The following is a 21,766-nucleotide window of genomic DNA, read 5'->3' on the forward strand; positions in this document are numbered from 1 at the left end:
ATATATATAAGGGTATAAATGTCTAAAATTGAAATTGTCAATTATGTGGGACTTGCATTGAGACTACAAACCATCTACCGGTAGAATGTGCCTATTCCAAAGATGTTTGGTACTGCTTTTGAGGTGGTGTGACATAAAAAAAACTTGCAAGATCGAAAGGTGAGAGATTTCATTGATTACGCCGTAACATGGGGGACTTGTACCAGAAAAAAAATAAGAAGATTTTCATGGGGGACTTGATTTCATTGATTACGCTGCCTTATGGAACATTTGGATAACAAAAAATAATAAGATTTTCAAGAACTCTATTGTTTGTCAAGCTAGAACCGTTGACTCAATCATATTTCAAACATTCCAACGAAATAAATATAAGGGCAACAATTCGACGAGTTGGGCGGAGTTAGTCTCCACTTTAGGGGTATTTGGGATTGTTTTTTCTGCTAAAAAAGTTCTTTTTAACAAAATGATTTTTTGACTTATATATTTTAAAATGTGTTTAGATTAACTTTTAAGGGAGTAAAAGCCAAAATAAATTCCTTATTTTTAAAACAACTCATTTTTCTTCTTGTCAAAAAGTCAATCCGACTTTTAGAATTGTCGGATATCAAAAAACCAAAAGTACAAAAAATCACTTTAAAGTAATCCCAAAAGACTCTCTTAATCTAATTGTTTTGTCTTCCTTCCAAACAATAAATTTATCAACGTTGAACTTCAGGACAACGAAATGGCTTCCTTGTAGTCATGTTTTTGTTTTTTCCCTTGTATCATCCAACTCATAGCAACTTGTTTTAGTTCAAGTTGGGTTTCTTATTTAATATTATTTTACCGTTTACCAAAAAAAATACAGAAAATATTCCGAGTTTTACATAATTAATCTTTTTTTCCCTTGACGCAGTAATACAAGCTCAAAAGTCAAAACTGAAATGCATTTGAGTTGCAACTAGCAGAAATCCGAAGTCTTGAAGAACCGTATGTTACCATTTTCATAGTTTTCTACAAAAAGCCAACAGTTCCAAGCCTAGTGATTTTGCTTTTGACTTTTCATATAACCCAAATCATCGCTTCAGTTAGCACTTAGCACCCGGTTTCAGACAGAACAAACGTAACTTTCCATCATCAACAACAAAACCCATCTCCGATCTGATCATAAATCTTACCCCAGCGACAGCCCACATCCCACAGGTACTTCTGTTTACCTCTCTCTAGGTTTAACTATTTCATTGGAATTTGATTCAAAACTAACACCACTTGACTTCATCTTCTTCCCATTTACGATCCCATATCCCATCGATTTTAACTTGTTTCAAAGAGGAAAACCATAAATTAAACTGTAACACTGGTATCAGATTGGTATCATTAAATTGTTCTGATGCGGTCCCGCTAAGTCCCAAATTAGGGTTTCATGGCATTAGAGTTTTCTAGGGGTGTTGAACGGGTCATTTTTTCGGGTTTCGGGTAATTCGGGTTTTTCATGTTAGAAAAATTACCCGTTACCCTACCCAAACTAAATTCGGATAATTCGGGTTTGGGTAATTCGGGTATCGGGTCGGGTTTGGGTAATTCGGGTATTACCCGAAATATATAATTTTTTTTTTTTGAATTTCACCTAAAAATAAATTTAATGAAATAAATACGTCGTGCTTTAATAGTCTTGTTTATATAAACAAACGAGACATAAACGAAGTTACTCAAGCTTTGAACATTAAGATTTTATAGTCAATAATACATAAGATATCAAGTAATTTTTTAACAACTTAATCTAATCTAATAAGATGTTAAAAAAATAAATACCTAAAGATCTTAATTTAAAAGTTTAAAATGATTAAGATAAATGTAGCCATAAGTTTTTTCATGTTTTGAAGTTTCGTCAAGATAATGAGTTTGTTAGTTGCAATAAAAACTATAACCTAGAAAATAGTTAAGTTTTAAAAAACGTGATGATATATAAAAATTACTTTTAATATTGTTAGTGTCTTATTGATATAATAAATATATTTATGTTTTACAATAATCATAGTTAGTTTAAGCGTGATCAAATAACTGTTATATAGTACAAGCTCTACAAAAAAATGAATTTTTAAAATAATTTGGGTAATTCGGGTATACCCGAAACCCAAAAAATGTACCCTTTACCCGACCCGAAAAAAATCGGGTAACCCGATTACCCGGAATAATTTACCCGATACCCGATTTACCCGATACCCGAAAAAATCGTGCGGGTAATTCGGGTATCGGGTATTTTCGACAGGGTTAGGGTTTTCCAAACCATCCTAGCCCAATAGGCCCGATAACTAGGTCCTTAAGCCCATTAGGGTTTCCTAAGGTCAATTAGGGTCCATTAGACCCATTAGACACATATTTGGGCTTTAATGTCAATTAGGCCCAATAGGGTTTCACTAAGCCCATTAAGGTTTCTTTGGGCCCATTAAGGTTTCAAGCACCCTAACTGAATCGAACTCAACGAGGCAAGCACACCGCTACCCAACATGGCGGCCGGTGGTGGCAGAAGATGACAGCCACCACCCTACAATGGTGGTTTTAGGTTTCTTTTCATTATCCAAATTGTAATTTACACTTTACAATGCCGAAACTCAAAATAAACACACACACACACTAAACAACATAAACACACACAGCCACCCTATGGTGGGTAGTGGTGGTAGAAGGTGGCATCCACCACCTTACGGTGGTGGTGATGGCTTTTCCGGCTAATTAAACCCACTCACATACACCTCTTGTCTTATAGCAGCAACACCTAGCACACACAACCTGCTTTGAACACAAAAATGCACCCCATTGGAAATCTTGAGGCAACATGAACGGAAAGGCGGCGATGATAGCCGCTCTATGACGGTGTTGATGGTGGCAGCCACTATGGTTGACTGCCATGGTGGTCTTCATGCATTTTCCAACCAATATCTCCCACACACGGCTTGAAGTTGATACATCCACTGCACAAGATACAACACGAAGAAGCAACCCGACTATGTTATCCTCGTTGTGGCGGCGGCACCCAAAACATAGCAGAACCACCGCATGGAATGACGGCGGTAGCGGCAACGATCGACTGCTGCGAAGTCACACGAGGAGCGTGACATCCCCATTTTCACGGCCATAAAAGACCGATTTTGTTTATGTTTTATAAAATCAGAGTACTTCTTTTCATAAAAATGTTGCAGAATTTGTTCCCAGAAAAATACGATAAATACGTTATCAAAACATTTTCGAAGAAACATATTTTATTCATTTTAAAACGTTTGGGATGTCATCGTCAATACAGGAACATAAGCATAAACGGAACTTACATTTATTTACACTAGTGATCTACATCTCTTTAATCTCTTAGTGTAATGTCACTTTATATCGACACCTGTGATATAAATAAATTGAGTGGGTCAGGTTGGGAAACCTGGTGAGTACATAGGGTTTTCAACCCACAATAATATAATTATTATGTTTAATCAATTTAACAATTAACCCAATTACCCATCCCTATTATCTTCTTTATTCTTAAGGGTCTACCCTAAGAATCAACTATTCCTCGTTCATTTATTCCTAAGGAGTATCCTAAGGAATAGGTACGAATTCCATCGTTGTAAATGACACATCTGTCAAGCACAATCTGCTAGTTTTGTCACTGGGGCACCACTGCCAAAACTGTGACATTCTCTATGGGGAGCATCTGTCGGAATAGTCCTTTAGGCGCATTTGCCGGGGTTATGAGGTTCTCTATTAAGCGCTTCTGCCGGTAGAGTCCTTTAGGCGCATCTGTCGGGTTTTATTGACAATATCGTTTTCGAGAGTCCACTCGCAATACATATCAATGGGTTTTTAGAGTACACCGGTGAACACGTTGTTCATAACACCTACAAGTTGCGTGTATGCTAGTGTTCCACTGGACTGTCTAGAATACTCCGTGGTTTTCATCCATACTCTGCTGAATGACGGGGCAATCATTTGGGAAAAAGGCTTCTCACATCGTCCACCTCTCATCCTCACCTCACGGTCTATTTCACCTCTGAACTCATCATCCAACTCATATTTCATCTATTACGTCTATCCATGTCTTACCCCAATATTTTCGTAGATATAAAATACATATACAGTTTAAATCATTTAAAACGTGCATAAATTTGTTCATCCAGCATAGACAACAAGTATTCAGATAATATGTACACATAGCACGTAATTTATATAAAATACTTCATATCTATGTGTAAGATGAAAGTAACTATGCACTCACCTGAAAGGTGGTGACTCAGCACTCGGACAGCGGTCCGATACTCTCAAAACAATTTCCTTCGATAAAACCTAGTATCAATACCACTAGGGTTTAGTCTAACGATAACCGCGACAATTAATAGTCTGACTATTATTACTATTATATAAGCGTTAAACGATACTTATATAACTCATAATAATAGCCAAAATAATTATTTTAAGGACCTAATAACATTACTATAGTTATTTCGAAGCTATATTAAAACTTGCGTAAGCGTAGCTCACTTACAGCGGATTTTAAAGAAAACCGGGCTTTGCTCGGAGCAGCGTTTCCGAAACCAAAAGACCATTTTTCTCGGGACTCCGGGAGCCTCGGGGCTTCCTTAGGGTGCTAGGGGATCACCTAGGCTTAGAGGAGGGTTAAAACCCTTAGAGAGAGAAAGCTTAAAGAGAGAGATATGAGAAAGGTGTGAGAAAATCGGAGGAGTTCAGACCCTTTTTATAGGCGCCAGTAGCCTCGGTTACGCTGGGCGTATACCTCGGATAAGGTTGCCAACCGAAGCCAGCTGTCTCGCACCGCCGGATGGATCAGATCGGAGCTACACGGGGCATAACTTCTTCGGACGCGGGGCGTACTGCGAGGGCGACGTGTCACGATTCGAAGCGAAGCCTTGGTCAACAAGCAACGGCCCAGATGCAGCCACGTCATCAATCTCGCAACAGGTCTTGCAAATTTACTTTCCGACTTCTAAAAATCATAACTTTTGCACACGAGCTTTGTTTTTGACGTTCTTTATATCCTCGCGAAGGTGGGAACGTAATCTACAACTTTCGTTTAGACACCATCGGCTAATTTTGACTTTATTTTAAAATTTATATTATTAACAGGCCGGGACATGATTGGTCCGTTAAATTCTCATAACTTCTTCATCTGATGTCCGTTTTCACCCATCTTTTTCTCTTTACGCTACCCTTAACGAGATATTCGATTATTGTTTAGGTCGTGTCGGCTAAAAACCGCTTGATCTATTATTCGAATTTCGGGCTGTACACTGCTAATCTGAAACTTCGAAAAATCATAACTTCCTCATACGAAGTCATAATTGGGCGTTCTTTTTATGGACGCTGTTTAACGTCTTCTACGACTTTCATTTATATTGCTAAGGCTAAATCTCGCTCTATCGTAAATTCACTATTTACGCTTCCCGGTATCGTGCCGGTTTTGCCGAAAAACTTCGACGGACCATAACTTCTTCATTATAACTCGGATTTCGGTGCTATTTATATGTACGGAAACCTTGTAACATATACTACAACTTGGTTAAGATTATTTATTATAAATAATCTTTTGTCGAAAAGTTGTTTTCGACTCCTATTATCTCTAAATTAACTAGTCCGGATCTACGGGCGTTACAAGGAGCAAGAGCAGTTGAGACGTCGGCGACCACCATGAACAACTATGAATGGAGACAGAACAGGAGGAGAAGAAGAAAGGTAGAGGTGCGGTGGTAACGGTCATTGACTTCTCTCCCTCGTTGGTAGCGGAACAGTAACAACAACACTCGAACGGTGGTTCCCGACTCCGACGACGATGGCGGATGGAGAATAAGTTGAGTATTAGGGTTAGGGTTCCATGTTTATGGGAGGGGAGGCTAGTGACGGGTTTAAACTCGTCTCCACTATAACTTCTATCCGATTTTGACAAGATTGGTCCCTCCTTCCCTTGTCTTTTCCAAAGAAAATTCGAAATTTACCTTTTTAACCCCATCCATGTAACTCCTTTACAAAATAAGTCCCATATTTTACTAAGTGGCCCCACCCTCTACAATTATTTTCAAATGAGGTCCTTAATTAACTCTTTAGCCCTTGTTTTCATAATTCCTTTCATATCGAGTCCTATTTGTTACCAAGCATCCCCTGTCTTCAATAATACTTACTAATTAAGTCCGGATTTTACACTTTAATCGCCGCCTTCTAAAATTATGACATTTAACTCCTCGAGACCAACCTTTGATATATAATTATTTATTTTAGGGCTACTATGCACTTATTATTTTATTTATTTATTTATTTAATAAACGGGTGTTACAACGGAAATCCAAATGCTTAAATCATATTTATACGAAATAATTTATACGATAATACAAGGACTACAACACTTTTATAAGTAAAAAAATATCAGATTTTTTGGGGAAATACTATTATTCATTACCTTCTACTTACAACAGATATAATACAAGGAAATTTTGGATCGTTTATTTATACATGTTTTTTTTACAAGTGGAAATCACACATACATTTATACTTGATCATTACATCATTTTTCAGAGAATTTACAGAAAATATCAGATTGTTTGGGTTTCACGAACAATACAAATTCTTTTAAATCAAACATCCTGATGAACTCGCCAACATTTTATATGTTGACCATTTCAAAATAACTTGTATTCTCAGGTAATTGGTAAGCTGAAGAATCATCAAGAGTATTTTGGAATTTCTTTTATGCAAATGTCAATCATCGTACAATTTATGTTTTGGAATATGTACTGTAAAACAATGTACTTGATGTGAACAATACCGCTTGTACTATATAATGTTTGTTGATGATTGTGTTATGTTTCATGTATATTCATTGTGATGATATTACAATTTATAGTCACACGAGCCCTCATACGTTTTCGTTGTCTGGTTTGAGGGTGTGACAAAGACTGTGTGTCCCCTCTAATTGCACTAAAAGCAAATTAGATTTGATGTTGTCGTGGTGGTGGTAGTGGTTGCGCAATCTTGACTCACATGACCAGTTCGACCGCACTTATAGCAGCCCGAACTCCCGGCCTTGCACGTTCCCTTGTGCATCCTGCCGAATTTTCCACAACGGTCGTGGCTCTACTAGCTCCGAGATCCGTGATCTGATAGCTTGGGCTTCTTTCCCGAACTCCCTAACTGACCCCCTCGGGTTTCCTCTTCCTCTCCATTTCTAAATCCAACTCTCTCTCTCTCTCCCTCTCCCTCTCTCTCTCTGTAACGCCCGTAGATCCGGGCTAGTCACATTAGAGACGATAAGCATCAAAAATGACTTTTTTATGGAAGATTATTTAGAAGGATTAATCTTAACCAAGTTGTAGTATATTTCACAAGGTTTCCGTGCATATAAAGAACGCCAAAATCCGAGTTATAACGAAGAAGTTATGACCTGTCGAAGTTTCGCGACAGAACCGGCATGACCGGCATGACCCAGCGCGACCCAGCGCGACGTAAATAGTGAATTTAAGGTAGATAGATATCTATCCTTATTGATCTAAACGAGAGTTGAATATTTCTTCGATAGTAGTCCAACGATAAAAATACAGACGAAAACGGAGTTCAGATGGAGTTATGAATTTCGAACGGAGTTTTCCTGTCCCGGCCTACTAAAGATATTATATAAGTAATATAATTATAATATATTAAAAATAAATTCAGAATTATCCAATGGAGTCTAAACGAGAGTTGTAGAGCATAATCTCACATTCTCGTCGATATAAAGAACGTCGAAAATGGAGTTCGTATGCGAAAGTTATGAATTTCTGAAGTTCGGGGCGCGAAACCCCAAAACTATCAGAGACCACGACGTGGCAAACAATGCCATGATGTGGCAAGTCTCCTGAAACCTCCGGGAGTCCCCCATATGCAACTTGGGATGACGCATGCAGTGACGATCAAGCCCACGACGTGGCAAAAGGTTCCACGATGTGGCAAGGGCCAGTTTTGCCCTATAAATAGATTTGAAGGGCCAACCGAGTTTGGTTGCTCATTCTCTCATCTCTCTCCCATATTAAATTGATTTACGTGCAAAGAAGTACCCCCGAAGCTCCGGTATCAACCCCGAGACCCGAAGCAAGTCCTTTTCATAAACACGATTTTAATACAAGTATTGTTTGAATGTATTAAATATATGTTTGGTGTGAGTGTGTGGTTACTTTCTTCTAACGCATAATTATGAAGTATTTTTTATGAAATACGTGCTATGTGTACAATATAAAGTTGTTTATATGCGTGGGTGTATAGTCCCTTTCATAAACACGATTTTAATACAAGTATTGTTTGAATGTACTAAGTATATGTTTGGTGTGAGTGTGTGGTAACTTTCTTCTAACACATAAATATTAAGTATTTGCTACGAAATACGTGTTATGTGTTTATATATTTTTGTTTATTTGTGATAAGCGTGAAATGGATGTTTTATATAGGTTTTAAATGAGATAAACTGCATATGTATTTTATATCTACAAATATGTTGGGTAGAACATGGGTAGACGAACTAGTTGGTGTGTGATGAAGGATAAGTTTGAGGATGAGATGAAAGATAAACCTCGGTAGCTATGGATTTAGTACTGTATAGGTAAACCGTGGTAGCTATGGATTTAGTACCGTATAGACGAACGCTGGTAGCTATGGATTTAGTACTGTATAGATAAACCTTGGTAGCTATGGATTTAGTACCGTATAGACGGACGCTGGTAGCTATGGATTTAGTATTGTATAGATAAACCTTGGTAGCTATGGATTTAGTACCGTATAGACGAACGCTGGTAGCTATGGATTTAATACTATCAGATAGACGATGATAGCTATGGACTTAGTACCTACACTGGTAGCTATATATTTAGTACCCGATGAATGAACCATAGCAACTATGGAATTAGTGTTTTAGGAAGGAGCCTTAGCTGCTATTGTCTTAGTGCCTAATAAAGAATCCTGGCAGCTATTGTCTTAGTGCGTAATACGGAGTGAACGAATAGATGATTCTTAGGGTAGACCCTTAAGAGTAAGAAAGATAATGGGGATGGGTAATTGGGTTGATTGTTTGATGATTGAATATAATAATTATATTATTGTGGGTTGAAAACCCTATATGCTCACCAGGCTCCCAAGCCTGACCCACTCAGTTTAATTATATCACAGGTATCGATACGAAGCTGCTTTTCACTGAGAGATTAAAGGAGATGTAAATCAGTAGAGTAAATGAATGTATGTTCTATTTATGCTTATGTGTCTGTATCAGAACATGACATCCCGAGGTTTTATTATTTAATGAAAATACATTTTCTTTGAGAATTTTTTTGATAAGTTTTTATCATATCTTGTTTTGGGAACAAATTCTGCAACCATTTTCTTTAAACGATTACTCTGATTTTAAAAACAAAGCATAAACAAATCGGTCTTTTCTGGACATCAAATTGGGGATGTCACAGTTGGTATCAGAGCATTAGTTTAAGCGAACTTGGAATTTGTAGGAAATTTCTAGACTTAAACTTAGAATGCTAAGTAATAATTGTGAGGAGTGTGTCTAAAATATGTTAGGTAGTACACCTAAATTATCACATGCACTAGTTTATTTTAGGAATGATGCCTAAAATGCTTTTATGTGCTAATTGTTTTGTGTGATAGCTAAATTGATGCTATTATTTGTTCAGATCTATGGTCTGTTTGCTGACCGGATTTGGAAACCTTATGTGTTTAGGATTCTAAGCGTACGACAACGAAATTAGAACTAGCATGTAAACGTTTCAGGGTGATAAGGAGATTTATACATTTATCGTAATTAAAAATTTCTTATCTTAAAAAAAATCTCGTTTGGTAAACCAAATGTCTGCTTGGATGTACAAGAGGTCACGGTGAAGACTCGTAGATAAATTGAGTAAATGGAGTAAATGAAGAAGGCTTATGATAGTGGATGAAACTTATTAGAAGATATCGTAAGAGTGGTATCTTGCCTTTAGAGTATGTCTTATGAAATAACAGTACTTTTAGAGGAGTACGGTACGTCTAAAGTACACTTTTGATTGGCAGGATGATGGAACGATTGGCGAAATTCTTGAAGTTGTCTTATCGTATGGTATTTCCATCACCAATCGAGTTGAAGTAGAGTTGATGATTGAAGATTGAGCAATGAAGAAGTCCTAGTAGAGTCTAGGGAAATTGTTTATGATTATTTGGACACATTCGTATGTGTTAAATTGTTTTGTGATTTTCTTGTATGGTGACTTGGTCGACTGCGGGACAATACTTGGGACGAGTATGAGTAGGTGTGAAAGATAATAGATGCATATACTACCGAAAGCACATGACTCGCACTTGGATTAGGGAAAGTCGCAAGGTTCCCAAGAAGCTAGTAATTGATTCCGTTTTGTTCAAGTCTGTCATTACCCTTGTTTCGGTAGTAACTAGTAAGATGGTTGTTATTCCGACCCTAGTGGTCATATCAAATTGAGTCCGACTACGATGAGTTTGTTACGTGGTTCATAGAACCAAGTTCGAAGTAACATCTGACGTCAGTCAAAAGATTGAAGTTAATGCAATCATTGGTATCGCACTCGTTGTTCATAAAGTTTGTAGCTAGAAATGCTACATGCTGAAATGTGATTATATCACATTAGAATATGAAGGAAGGTATATTCCATTCTGGAATTTAACTTTATTAAAGACCAATTCTAAGCGTCGCATCGTGAGATGAGAGGTCATTAGAACACGACCCATCAGTCTATTATAATAGATAAAGGAAAGTATTTATCTTGAGAAGAAGAAGGAATCGACAATAAGGACTTATTTTGTAACTTGGAAGTTATGATTGAAAGTACAACATAGTACGATAAGCAGATGCAAGATTGGGCATCGTCTGCGGTCAAGAAAGCCATAGAGTTAAATACTCTTTCGAGGAAACATAGAAGTTACGATTATTACCTAGGATGAAAAGATAACATGTGGAATCATTATGCAAGCCCTATTTCGTTGATGATTCCAAGACGTAATCACCTTAAGGGGGATATAATTGTAACGCTCGTAAATCCGGGCTAGTCACATTAGAGACGATAAGCATCAAAAATGACTTTTTGATGGAAGATTATTTAGAATGATTAATCTTAACCAAGTTGTAGTATATTTCACAAGGTTTCCGTGCATATAAAGAACGCCAAAATCCGAGTTATAACGAAGAAGTTATGACCTGTCGAAGTTTCGCGACAGAACCGACATGACCCAGCGCGACGTAAATAGTGAATTTAAGGTAGATAGATATCTATCCTTATTGATCTAAACGAGAGTCTAAGATTTCTTTGATAGTATTCCAACGATAAAAATACAGACGAAAACGGAGTTCAGATGAAGGAGTTATGAATTTCGAACGGAGTTTTCCTGTCCCGGCATACTAAAGATATTATATAAGTAATATAATTATAATATATTAAAAAAATTCAAAATTAGCCAATGGAGTCTGAACGAGAGTTGTAGAGCATAATCTCACCTTCGCGTCGATATAAAGAACGTCGAAAATTGAGTTCGTATGCGAAAGTTATGAATTTCTGAAGTTCGGGGCGCGAAACCCCAAAACTGTCAGAGACCACGACGTGGCAAGCAGTGCCATGATGTGGCAAGTCTCCTGACACCTCCGGGAGTCCCCCAGATGCAACTTGGGATGACGCATGCAGTGACGATCAAGCCCACAATGTGGCAAAAGGTTCCACGACGTGGCAAGGGCCAGTTTTGCCCTATAAATAGATTTGAAGGGCCAACCGAGTTTGGTTGCTCATTCTCTCATCTCTCTCCCATATTACATTGATTTACGTGAAAAGAAGTACCCCCGAAGCTCCCGTATCAACCCCGAGACCCGAAGCAAGTCCTTTTCATAAACACGATTTTAATACAAGTATTGTTTGAATGTATTAAGTATATGTTTGGTGTGAGTATGTGGTTACTTTCTTCTAACGCATAATTATGAAGTATTTTTTATGAAAAACGTGCTATGTGTACAATATAAAGTTGTTTATATGCGTGGGTGTATAGTCCCTTTCATAAACACGATTTTAATACAAGTATTGTTTGAATGTACTAAGTATATGTTTGGTGTGAGTGTGTGGTAACTTTCTTCTAACACATAAATATTAAGTATTTGCTACGAAATACGTGTTATGTGTTTATATATTGTTGTTTATTTGAGATAAGCGTGAAATGGATATTTTATATAGGTTTTAAATGAGATAAACTGCATATGTATTTTATATCTACAAATATGTTGGGTAGAACATGGGTAGACGAACTAGTTGGTGTGTGATGAAGGATAAGTTTGAGGATGAGACGAAAGATAAACCTCGGTAGCTATGGATTTAGTACTGTATAGGTAAACCGTGGTAGCTATGGATTTAGTACCGTATAGACGAACGCTGGTAGCTATGGATTTAGTACTTTATAGATAAACCTTGGTAGCTATGGATTTAGTACCGTATAGACGAACGCTGGTTGCTATGGATTTAGTATTGTATAGATAAACCTTGGTAGCTATGGATTTAGTACCGTATAGACGAACGCTGGTAGCTATGGATTTAATACTATCAGATAGACGATGATAGCTATGGACTTAGTACCTACACTGGTAGCTATATTGTATGACCCCATTCACTAAAATTACCATAAAGCCAAACATGCTACATGCATATTCATAATTATAATTCACACTAGTGGTCTAAATACAAAAGCATGGATACAAACCAACTAAAAGGGTTTTTACAAAGTTTCATAACTAGTTGTATAAATACATAACTACCCAGGAATTTATAATCCATATACATATATGTATACCAAGTAAAAACGTAGTAGTGTCAACTACTCTAAGTCCTCCAACAAAGCGTGTTTACTCTGGATGCTTATCACCTGAAATAGTTAAACACTAAAAGGGATAAGTGGGCGTCACTTAGTGAGTTCAAAAATAGATACAATATAACGCTATGCCATATACATAACAATATGACAGGAACAAAAAGAAACAAAGGACAACAAAGGCTTATATGTGTATCAAATGAAGGACTTTCCAAATCAATAAACGGTTAGATTCAAAGGATTACAATAATTAAGACACAATAATTTAGGATCATAAGCATCATAAATTCCAGCCCAAGAGGCACATAAAACACAATCCCTTTTAATCATGTTGCTAGAATATACAGGCTTTCAGCCCTACCTAGCCCGAAGCCAATACCAAAGTGATACGAGTCATGCTCTACATGGTCAAAGGCACAAAGCCAATACCAAAGTGATACGAGTCATGCTCTACATGGCCAAAGGCATCAAAATCAATATCAAGTAATAACCACTTAGATCAATAACACAAGAAAGCACATTGCACATATAACACATAACATACAATTGTCCCTATATTGAACTCACTGTGCTGTAACCGAATGTTGCGATAAAATTCCTCTTTTTCTGATGAAATTACACCATCCTCAGGCCTCTAAAACCTTCAATTATACCCCTGGAGTTCATATTTCAAATTTCATAAGCAATTACTCAACTACTCTCAAGTTATGTTGTTTTCAATTTAGAAATTTTAGTTTTTGTTCTTTGTATAGCTGTCACTTGCAGATCTGTTTTACCCTTATTAAATGTCAAAATAACTAATAAATTATACATATTAATAAAATAGACTCTTATATCTTTCTAATGCCACTGACCTCACATTTTTATGATTTTTCTATAATTTACTATGAATTTTACAAAACAGCATCCTAAAGCTGTCAAAATGTTCCAAAGCTGTCAAAATTCAGCCTTACTGCACTGAACATATAGCTGTTTTCACCCCTTTTAAGTCCGGAATTAGATTTTGGTTTTAAAACAAAAATCAAAGTAGACATTCTCAGCTTTCCAGGGATATATAGCACATCTCCATACGATTTTTCTATAATTTTTGGTGATTTTTACAAAAACAGGACAATTATACCCTTTATAATTTCATTTTACCCTTTACATGATCAAACCTCATGATCAATATCACCAAGTTCTTCTTTTACAATGATAACACTGAATATTTTAGTAATCCATTCTAATTCAAGTATAAACCATGGGTTTCATTATTAATTTTCACTAATTACTCTTAAACCATATGATTAATTCTCAAGTTTACATGTAGTTACTTGATTTCCATTTAAGATTCTAGGTTAATAACATAAACTCATGCCTAATTTCATTAAATCAGTGGTAAACCCACTTTGATCAAACCCTAATCTCTTAATAACTCACTAATTACAAGGGCTAATCCAAAAATTAAGAGTTCATACCTTGATTACTAGACTTGATACTTCAAGAACACTCAAAATCTTGATTTAATCTTCAAAACTTGATCAAGATTGATCATGTATGTGAAAATCTCCCATAGGGATGGTGACGAACTGAAAATGGCAGGAAAATGACTCAAAATCGTGTTTCAATGGGTAAAAACCCGAGTTGGGTCGGGTTTGACCCGGTTTGGGTACCCGTTTTACCCCTAAACACTAAAAATTGCATAACTTTTCGCTCGAAACTCCGTTTTCGATGAGGTTTTCGCCTGTACGTTTCTAACGAGATAATTTACAACTTCCAATAAAAATATCCCAGAAAAGATCTTCCAATAAAATCAGATTTAATTATTTTTAACTTAGACGTTATACTTTCGTTAATTCCGATAGTTGACTTTTTGATCGGAATCACATAAGACTTCCCTATCACCTCTAATACATTCCAAATGATTCTAAACTTAGTTTAACTTCAAATATTATAAACCTATTTCGTTAGAAATCAACGCTTAAAACCATACCGAAAATAATATATATATATATATATTTTTTTTAAACGCTTACAATTCTATTTTACTATAACTACCTACTTTAAACGTTTAAAACAACATAATATATAATAATATTCATTTTTAAACTAACAATCATATGAAACATGATAATTAAAAAAGGTTACTAAAGTGTATGTTACAAATACCTCCTCCTTTTGAGGATTTCGTCCCCGAAATCACGACGATTTAAACAAACGGGGATATTTTTCTCTTATGTCATTCTTATTTTCCCAAGTATAATTTGGGCCTCGATGATGTTTCCACTTGACAAGCACTAACTCCACTTCTTTATTACGCAGATCAACCGTTCTCTCATTTATAATCTCTTCAGGTTCTTCTATATATCTTAACTTATTATCCAATTTCACCTCTGATAATGGAACTGTCTCATCATAGATGCTCAAGCATTTGCGTAGATAGCTCACATGAAACACATCATGAATACCTGCCAAATCTTCCGTCAATTCCAAGCGGTATGCTTGTTTACCAACTCTCTGGATGATTTTGAAAGGACCAACAAATCTAGGACTTAGTTTTCCTTTCTTCCCAAATCGCATAATGCCTTTCCACGGGGATACTTTTAGCATTACGAAATCACCCACCTGGAATTCTATGGGTCGTCTCCTCTTTTCTGTATAGGACTTCTGTCGATCCTGGGCCGCTTTCATTCTTTCTCGTACAATTTGAATCTTGTCGGTGGTGTCTTGAATCATTTCAGGGCCTCCAAGGATCTTTTGTCCTATGTCTCGCCAACACAATGGTGTACGACATTTGCGACCATATAATGCTTCATATGGTGGCATTTTGATTGAAGCGTGGTAACTGTTATTATACGAAAATTCAACAAGAGGTAAGTATTTATCCCAGTTACCACCGAACTCCAAGACACATGCACGAAGCATATCTTCTACGGTTTGGATTGTTCTCTCTGTCTGACCATCTGTCTGGGGATGATAAGCTGTGCTGAGAGCAACTCGAGATCCCATTTCACGTTGCATACTTGCCCAAAAGTGAGAAGTGAAGCGAGTATCACGATCGGAAATGATCTTTAATGGCACACCGTGTCTTGCAACAATTTCATCCAAGTATACTTGTGCGTATTTCTCCATTGGATCCGTTTCACGCATGGCAAGAAAATGAGCGCTTTTAGTCAGGCGATCGACAATTACCCAAATGCTATCATGTTGTCTAGCAGTCTTTGGCAATTTGGTAATAAAATCCATGGACAGTTCTTCCCATTTCCATACAGGAACACTAAGACTTTCTGGGGTTCCATAAGGCTTTTGGTGCTCTGCTTTGACTTGTAAGCATACTAAGCATTCCTGTACATATCTTCCAATGTCTCTCTTTAATCCAGGCCACCAATAATCAGCTCTTACATCATAGTACATTTTACTTGTACCAGGATGTATTGAAAGTTTAGATTTATGGGCTTCATCTAAAATCTTCTGTCTTAATCCACCAATCTTTGGAATCCATAGCCGATTCTTGAATACTTTTAATCCTCGCGGATCATCAAGTAAAGCATCATTATAATGTATCATCCCTTCTTTCTTCACATTTTCTGGCTTTAGGGCCTCTTCTTGCCATTTCTTTAGTTCATCTAGAATAGTGAATTTTACTGTGGTATGAGTAATAGCATAACACATACTATTACGATAAATTTTTCTGCTAAGTGCATCGGCAACTACATTGGCTTTTCCAGGATGATATAGGATTTCACAGTCATAATCTTTGATCAGCTCCATGGCTCGTTGTTGTCTCATATTCAAAGTTTGCTGACTGAATATGTACTTGAGACTTTTGTGGTCAGTAAATAATTGGCATTTTGTACCAAAAAGATAATGCCTCCAAAGTTTTAGGGCAAATACCACTGCAGCGAGTTCGAGATCATGAGTGGGATAATTCTTTTCATAATCTTTCAGTTGTCTTGAGGCATAGGCTATCACTTTGCCATGTTGCATCAACACACAACCGAGTCCTAATCTTGAAGCATCGCTGTATACGGAGAAATCATCATCACCTTCTGGGAGTGATAAGATTGGAGCATGAGTCAAAAGATCTTTTAGAGTTGAGAAAGCTTTTTCTTGGGCTTCACCCCATTCAAACTTTACTTCCTTCCTTGTAAGACTCGTGAGCGGTATGGCTATACGAGAAAAGTCTTTAATGAATCTCCGGTAATATCCCGCGAGACCCAAGAAACTACGAATTTCGGAAGCATTACGGGGCACTTCCCAATTTTGAATGGCTTCGATTTTGATAGGATCTACAGATACACCATCACTAGAAATAACATGGCCAAGAAATTGAACTTGGCGAAGCCAGAATTCACATTTCGAGAATTTAGCATATAGTTTCTCCTTTCGAAGAAGTTCTAACACCGCACGAATATGAATGACATGATCAGATTCAGACTTGGAATAGATTAGAATATCGTCAATGAATACGATGACTGATTTATCGAGCATTGGGCGACATACCCGATTCATCATATCCATGAATACAGCAGGAGCATTTGTTAAACCAAACGGCATAACCAGGAATTCATAATGCCCATATCGAGTACGAAAAGCAGTCTTCGGCACATCCTGCTCGTGAACTTTCAACTGATGATATCCAGATCTCAAATCAATCTTCGAGAAATAGCTAACACCCTGAAGTTGATCAAATAAATCATCAATGCGAGGTAGTGGGTACTTGTTTTTGATAGTCACCTTATTCAACTCACGATAATCAATGCACATCCGCATCGATCCGTCCTTCTTCTTGACAAACAATACAGGAGCACCCCAGGGAGAAGTACTCGGTCGGATAAAGCCTTTGTCAAGTAATTCCTGCAGTTGGATCATCATTTCTTTCATCTCTGTTGGCGCGAGACGATAAGGAGTCTTTGCAATCGGAGCAGCACCAGGCACAAGGTCAATTCGGAATTCTACTTGCCTATCCGGAGGAAGGCCAGGCAAGTCATCAGGGAAAACATCAGGATATTCGTTAACAACATGAACATTATTTACCGTTTTCTTCTCCTCTTTTGAGACATCAACTGAGTAGGCCAAATAGATAGAACACCCCTTCGATATGAATTTACGAGCTTTAAGGAAAGAGATTATTTTGAAGATTCTTTGTTCACCATAGACATAAATAGGATTCTCCCCTTCAATAGGAATGCGTACTATCTTTTCATAGCACAAGAGTTCTGCACGGTTCTTTGACAACCAGTCCATGCCGAGAATGATATCAAAGTTGGGTAGGGAGATAGGAATCAAATTGGCAAGAAAATTATAACCTTCAATTTCTATGACACAATCTCTATAGACTTTATCAACAAGTAATGATACACTTCCCGCGGTATCTACATGAAATGGTTGGGCGAGTGCATAACATGCAATTTGAAAAGAACGCGCAAATTCACGAGACACAAAAGAATCTGAGGCACCAGAATCAAATAAGATGTGAGCAGGTCTAGAATTGACGAGAAATGTACCAGTCACAACATTCGGGTCCTCGCGTGCCTCCTCTGGGGTAATCTGGAATGCACGGCCTTTAGCCTTTGGCACATCCTCCTTTTGGGTTGAAGTACCCACTGGTTGTTGAACGGAAGCTTGACTTCTCACCATTTGGCTGGTAAGAGTAGGGCAGAAACGCTTTCTGTGGCCAGTAACACCGCAAGCATAACATGTAACATTCCTCATCGGGCAAACGGGCTTCATATGACCTGTTTCTCCGCATCCATAGCAAATCACTGGTCCTTTTCCTACCCTGCATTGACCTTGGTGGCTCTTTCCACATTTCTGGCATGGTGGTGGAGCTCTCGACTGAAGAGAAAAAGATTGTGGCCGACCGCGACCACGAAAGGCGCTCTGAGATTGTACTTTTGTGCTAAGATCAGATTGAGCAGATCGACCCAATGGATTAGTTGAAACAGAAACAGTTCGATCAACACGTGGATGCTTCGGGATAGAAAGAGTGGCACCACGTATCTCTAAGTCATGCTCGCGCTTTCGGGCATACTCAACAGCTTTATCGAATGATAGAATATCCCGATTGATCACGAAATCACGGATTTCATACCGTAACCCTTCCATGAATAACTGACTTTTATCGTCTTCAGTCGGGATATACTTCGCAGCAAACCGTGCCTTTTGATTGAATTGAGTTTCATATTCGGTCACAGTCATTCCTCCTTGCTTAAGTTCGAGGAACTCCTTCTCCAGTCTTCTCCTCATATCTAGAGGACAATATTTTCCTAGAAAGCGGATTTTAAACATCTCCCAAGATAAATTCTCCTGGTCATACTCGTTAAGAGCTTCAAATGTCGCTTCCCACCAGACTAAGGCTTCTCCAATGAGCATTGCAGAAGCATAGTTAACCTTGTCTTCATTAACCACATGGGAGATACGAAATACTTTTTCTGTGTTCTGGATCCAGGTAAGAACAACAATGGGATCAAGGACACCTGAAAACTCTGTAGCACCACTACTCTTGAAAGTTTTGAATGAGGGACGTTTCGCTTTCTCTCTTGAAGACTCTCCGGTGGCTTTCTCTTTACCCTTATCACTATCCCTTTTGTGTTGTTCTAGAGTTTGTCGAATAACACCAGTAAGTTTATCCAAAAGCCGCTCCTCACGAGGGGATATTGGAGTATCTCCCTCATTAAGATGAAGATCTCCACCCACATCTGGTGTATGACTACCCTCCTGCTCAGCCATTGCTCTGAAAAAATTGGAGTAACATAACACGTAAGAATATAAGGATTTATCATTACCCAACACCCCACTTAAGTCTTTCCTATGGTTTGTATCCATATACGGACAATAAATCTGTTCATATATTGAACTTCCAACAGTTTAAGTCTAAATACCAATTCGTGGTATTTAGTTCGCTTAAACCAGTGCTCTGATACCATAATCTGTATGACCCCATTCACTAAAATTACCATAAAGCCAAACATGCTACATGCATATTCATAATTATAATTCACACTAGTGGTCTAAATACAAAAGCATGGATACAAACCAACTAAAAGGGTTTTTACAAAGTTTCATAACTAGTTGTATAAATACATAACTACCCAGGAATTTATAATCCATATACATATATGTATACCAAGTAAAAACGTAGTAGTGTCAACTACTCTAAGTCCTCCAACAAAGCGTGTTTACTCTGGATGCTTATCACCTGAAATAGTTAAACACTAAAAGGGATAAGTGGGCGTCACTTAGTGAGTTCAAAAATAGATACAATATAACGCTATGCCATATACATAACAATATGACAGGAACAAAAAGAAACAAAGGACAACAAAGGCTTATATGTGTATCAAATGAAGGACTTTCCAAATCAATAAACGGTTAGATTCAAAGGATTACAATAATTAAGACACAATAATTTAGGATCATAAGCATCATAAATTCCAGCCCAAGAGGCACATAAAACACAATCCCTTTTAATCATGTTGCTAGAATATACAGGCTTTCAGCCCTACCTAGCCCGAAGCCAATACCAAAGTGATACGAGTCATGCTCTACATGGTCAAAGGCACAAAGCCAATACCAAAGTGATACGAGTCATGCTCTACATGGCCAAAGGCATCAAAATCAATATCAAGTAATAACCACTTAGATCAATAACACAAGAAAGCACATTGCACATATAACACATAACATACAATTGTCCCTATATTGAACTCACTGTGCTGTAACCGAATGTTGCGATAAAATTCCTCTTTTTCTGATGAAATTACACCATCCTCAGGCCTCTAAAACCTTCAATTATACCCCTGGAGTTCATATTTCAAATTTCATAAGCAATTACTCAACTACTCTCAAGTTATGTTGTTTTCAATTTAGAAATTTTAGTTTTTGTTCTTTGTATAGCTGTCACTTGCAGATCTGTTTTACCCTTATTAAATGTCAAAATAACTAATAAATTATACATATTAATAAAATAGACTCTTATATCTTTCTAATGCCACTGACCTCACATTTTTATGATTTTTCTATAATTTACTATGAATTTTACAAAACAGCATCCTAAAGCTGTCAAAATGTTCCAAAGCTGTCAAAATTCAGCCTTACTGCACTGAACATATAGCTGTTTTCACCCCTTTTAAGTCCGGAATTAGATTTTGGTTTTAAAACAAAAATCAAAGTAGACATTCTCAGCTTTCCAGGGATATATAGCACATCTCCATACGATTTTTCTATAATTTTTGGTGATTTTTACAAAAACAGGACAATTATACCCTTTATAATTTCATTTTACCCTTTACATGATCAAACCTCATGATCAATATCACCAAGTTCTTCTTTTACAATGATAACACTGAATATTTTAGTAATCCATTCTAATTCAAGTATAAACCATGGGTTTCATTATTAATTTTCACTAATTACTCTTAAACCATATGATTAATTCTCAAGTTTACATGTAGTTACTTGATTTCCATTTAAGATTCTAGGTTAATAACATAAACTCATGCCTAATTTCATTAAATCAGTGGTAAACCCACTTTGATCAAACCCTAATCTCTTAATAACTCACTAATTACAAGGGCTAATCCAAAAATTAAGAGTTCATACCTTGATTACTAGACTTGATACTTCAAGAACACTCAAAATCTTGATTTAATCTTCAAAACTTGATCAAGATTGATCATGTATGTGAAAATCTCCCATAGGGATGGTGACGAACTGAAAATGGCAGGAAAATGACTCAAAATCGTGTTTCAATGGGTAAAAACCCGAGTTGGGTCGGGTTTGACCCGGTTTGGGTACCCGTTTTACCCCTAAACACTAAAAATTGCATAACTTTTCGCTCGAAACTCCGTTTTCGATGAGGTTTTCGCCTGTACGTTTCTAACGAGATAATTTACAACTTCCAATAAAAATATCCCAGAAAAGATCTTCCAAT

General features: G+C 37.1%; 1 protein-coding gene across 2 annotated transcripts; it reads right to left on the reverse strand.

Moving 5' to 3' along the window:
• Positions 1–12,799: 12,799 nt before the first annotated feature.
• On the reverse strand, positions 12,800–21,547 carry LOC145007972 (uncharacterized). Of its 2 annotated transcripts, none has more exons than XM_078966583.1 (5): positions 21,436–21,547; positions 20,546–20,633; positions 19,961–20,032; positions 18,339–19,567; positions 12,800–12,906 (listed from the first exon to the last, which is right to left on the reverse strand). In XM_078966583.1, exons 4-5 carry the CDS (start codon positions 19,561–19,563, stop codon positions 12,887–12,889), a joined length of 1,245 nt encoding a protein of 414 aa, XP_078822709.1. In that variant the 5' UTR covers positions 19,564–19,567; positions 19,961–20,032; positions 20,546–20,633; positions 21,436–21,547; the 3' UTR covers positions 12,800–12,886. The 2 variants fall into 2 exon arrangements, with proteins under 2 accessions (XP_078822709.1, XP_078822710.1); XM_078966584.1 differs by lacking the exon at positions 12,800–12,906 and adding an exon at positions 13,416–13,507.
• Positions 21,548–21,766: the final 219 nt, after the last annotated feature.

The sequence above is a fragment of the Lactuca saligna genome, chromosome 8 (assembly GCF_052625555.1).
Source record: "Lactuca saligna cultivar CGN05327 chromosome 8, ASM5262555v1, whole genome shotgun sequence".
Classification (NCBI taxonomy): domain Eukaryota; kingdom Viridiplantae; phylum Streptophyta; class Magnoliopsida; order Asterales; family Asteraceae; genus Lactuca; species Lactuca saligna.

Excerpts from the sequence above, each read along its gene's own strand:
- LOC145007972 (XM_078966583.1), bottom strand. The coding sequence starts at position 19,563 with ATGGCTGAGCAGGAGGGTAGTCATACACCAGATGTGGGTGGAGATCTT. Across the intron at positions 12,907-18,338 it reads GGACCCGAATGTTGTGACTG|GTGATAAGCATCCAGAGTAA; the intron begins GTACATTTCTCG and ends TAACTATTTCAG.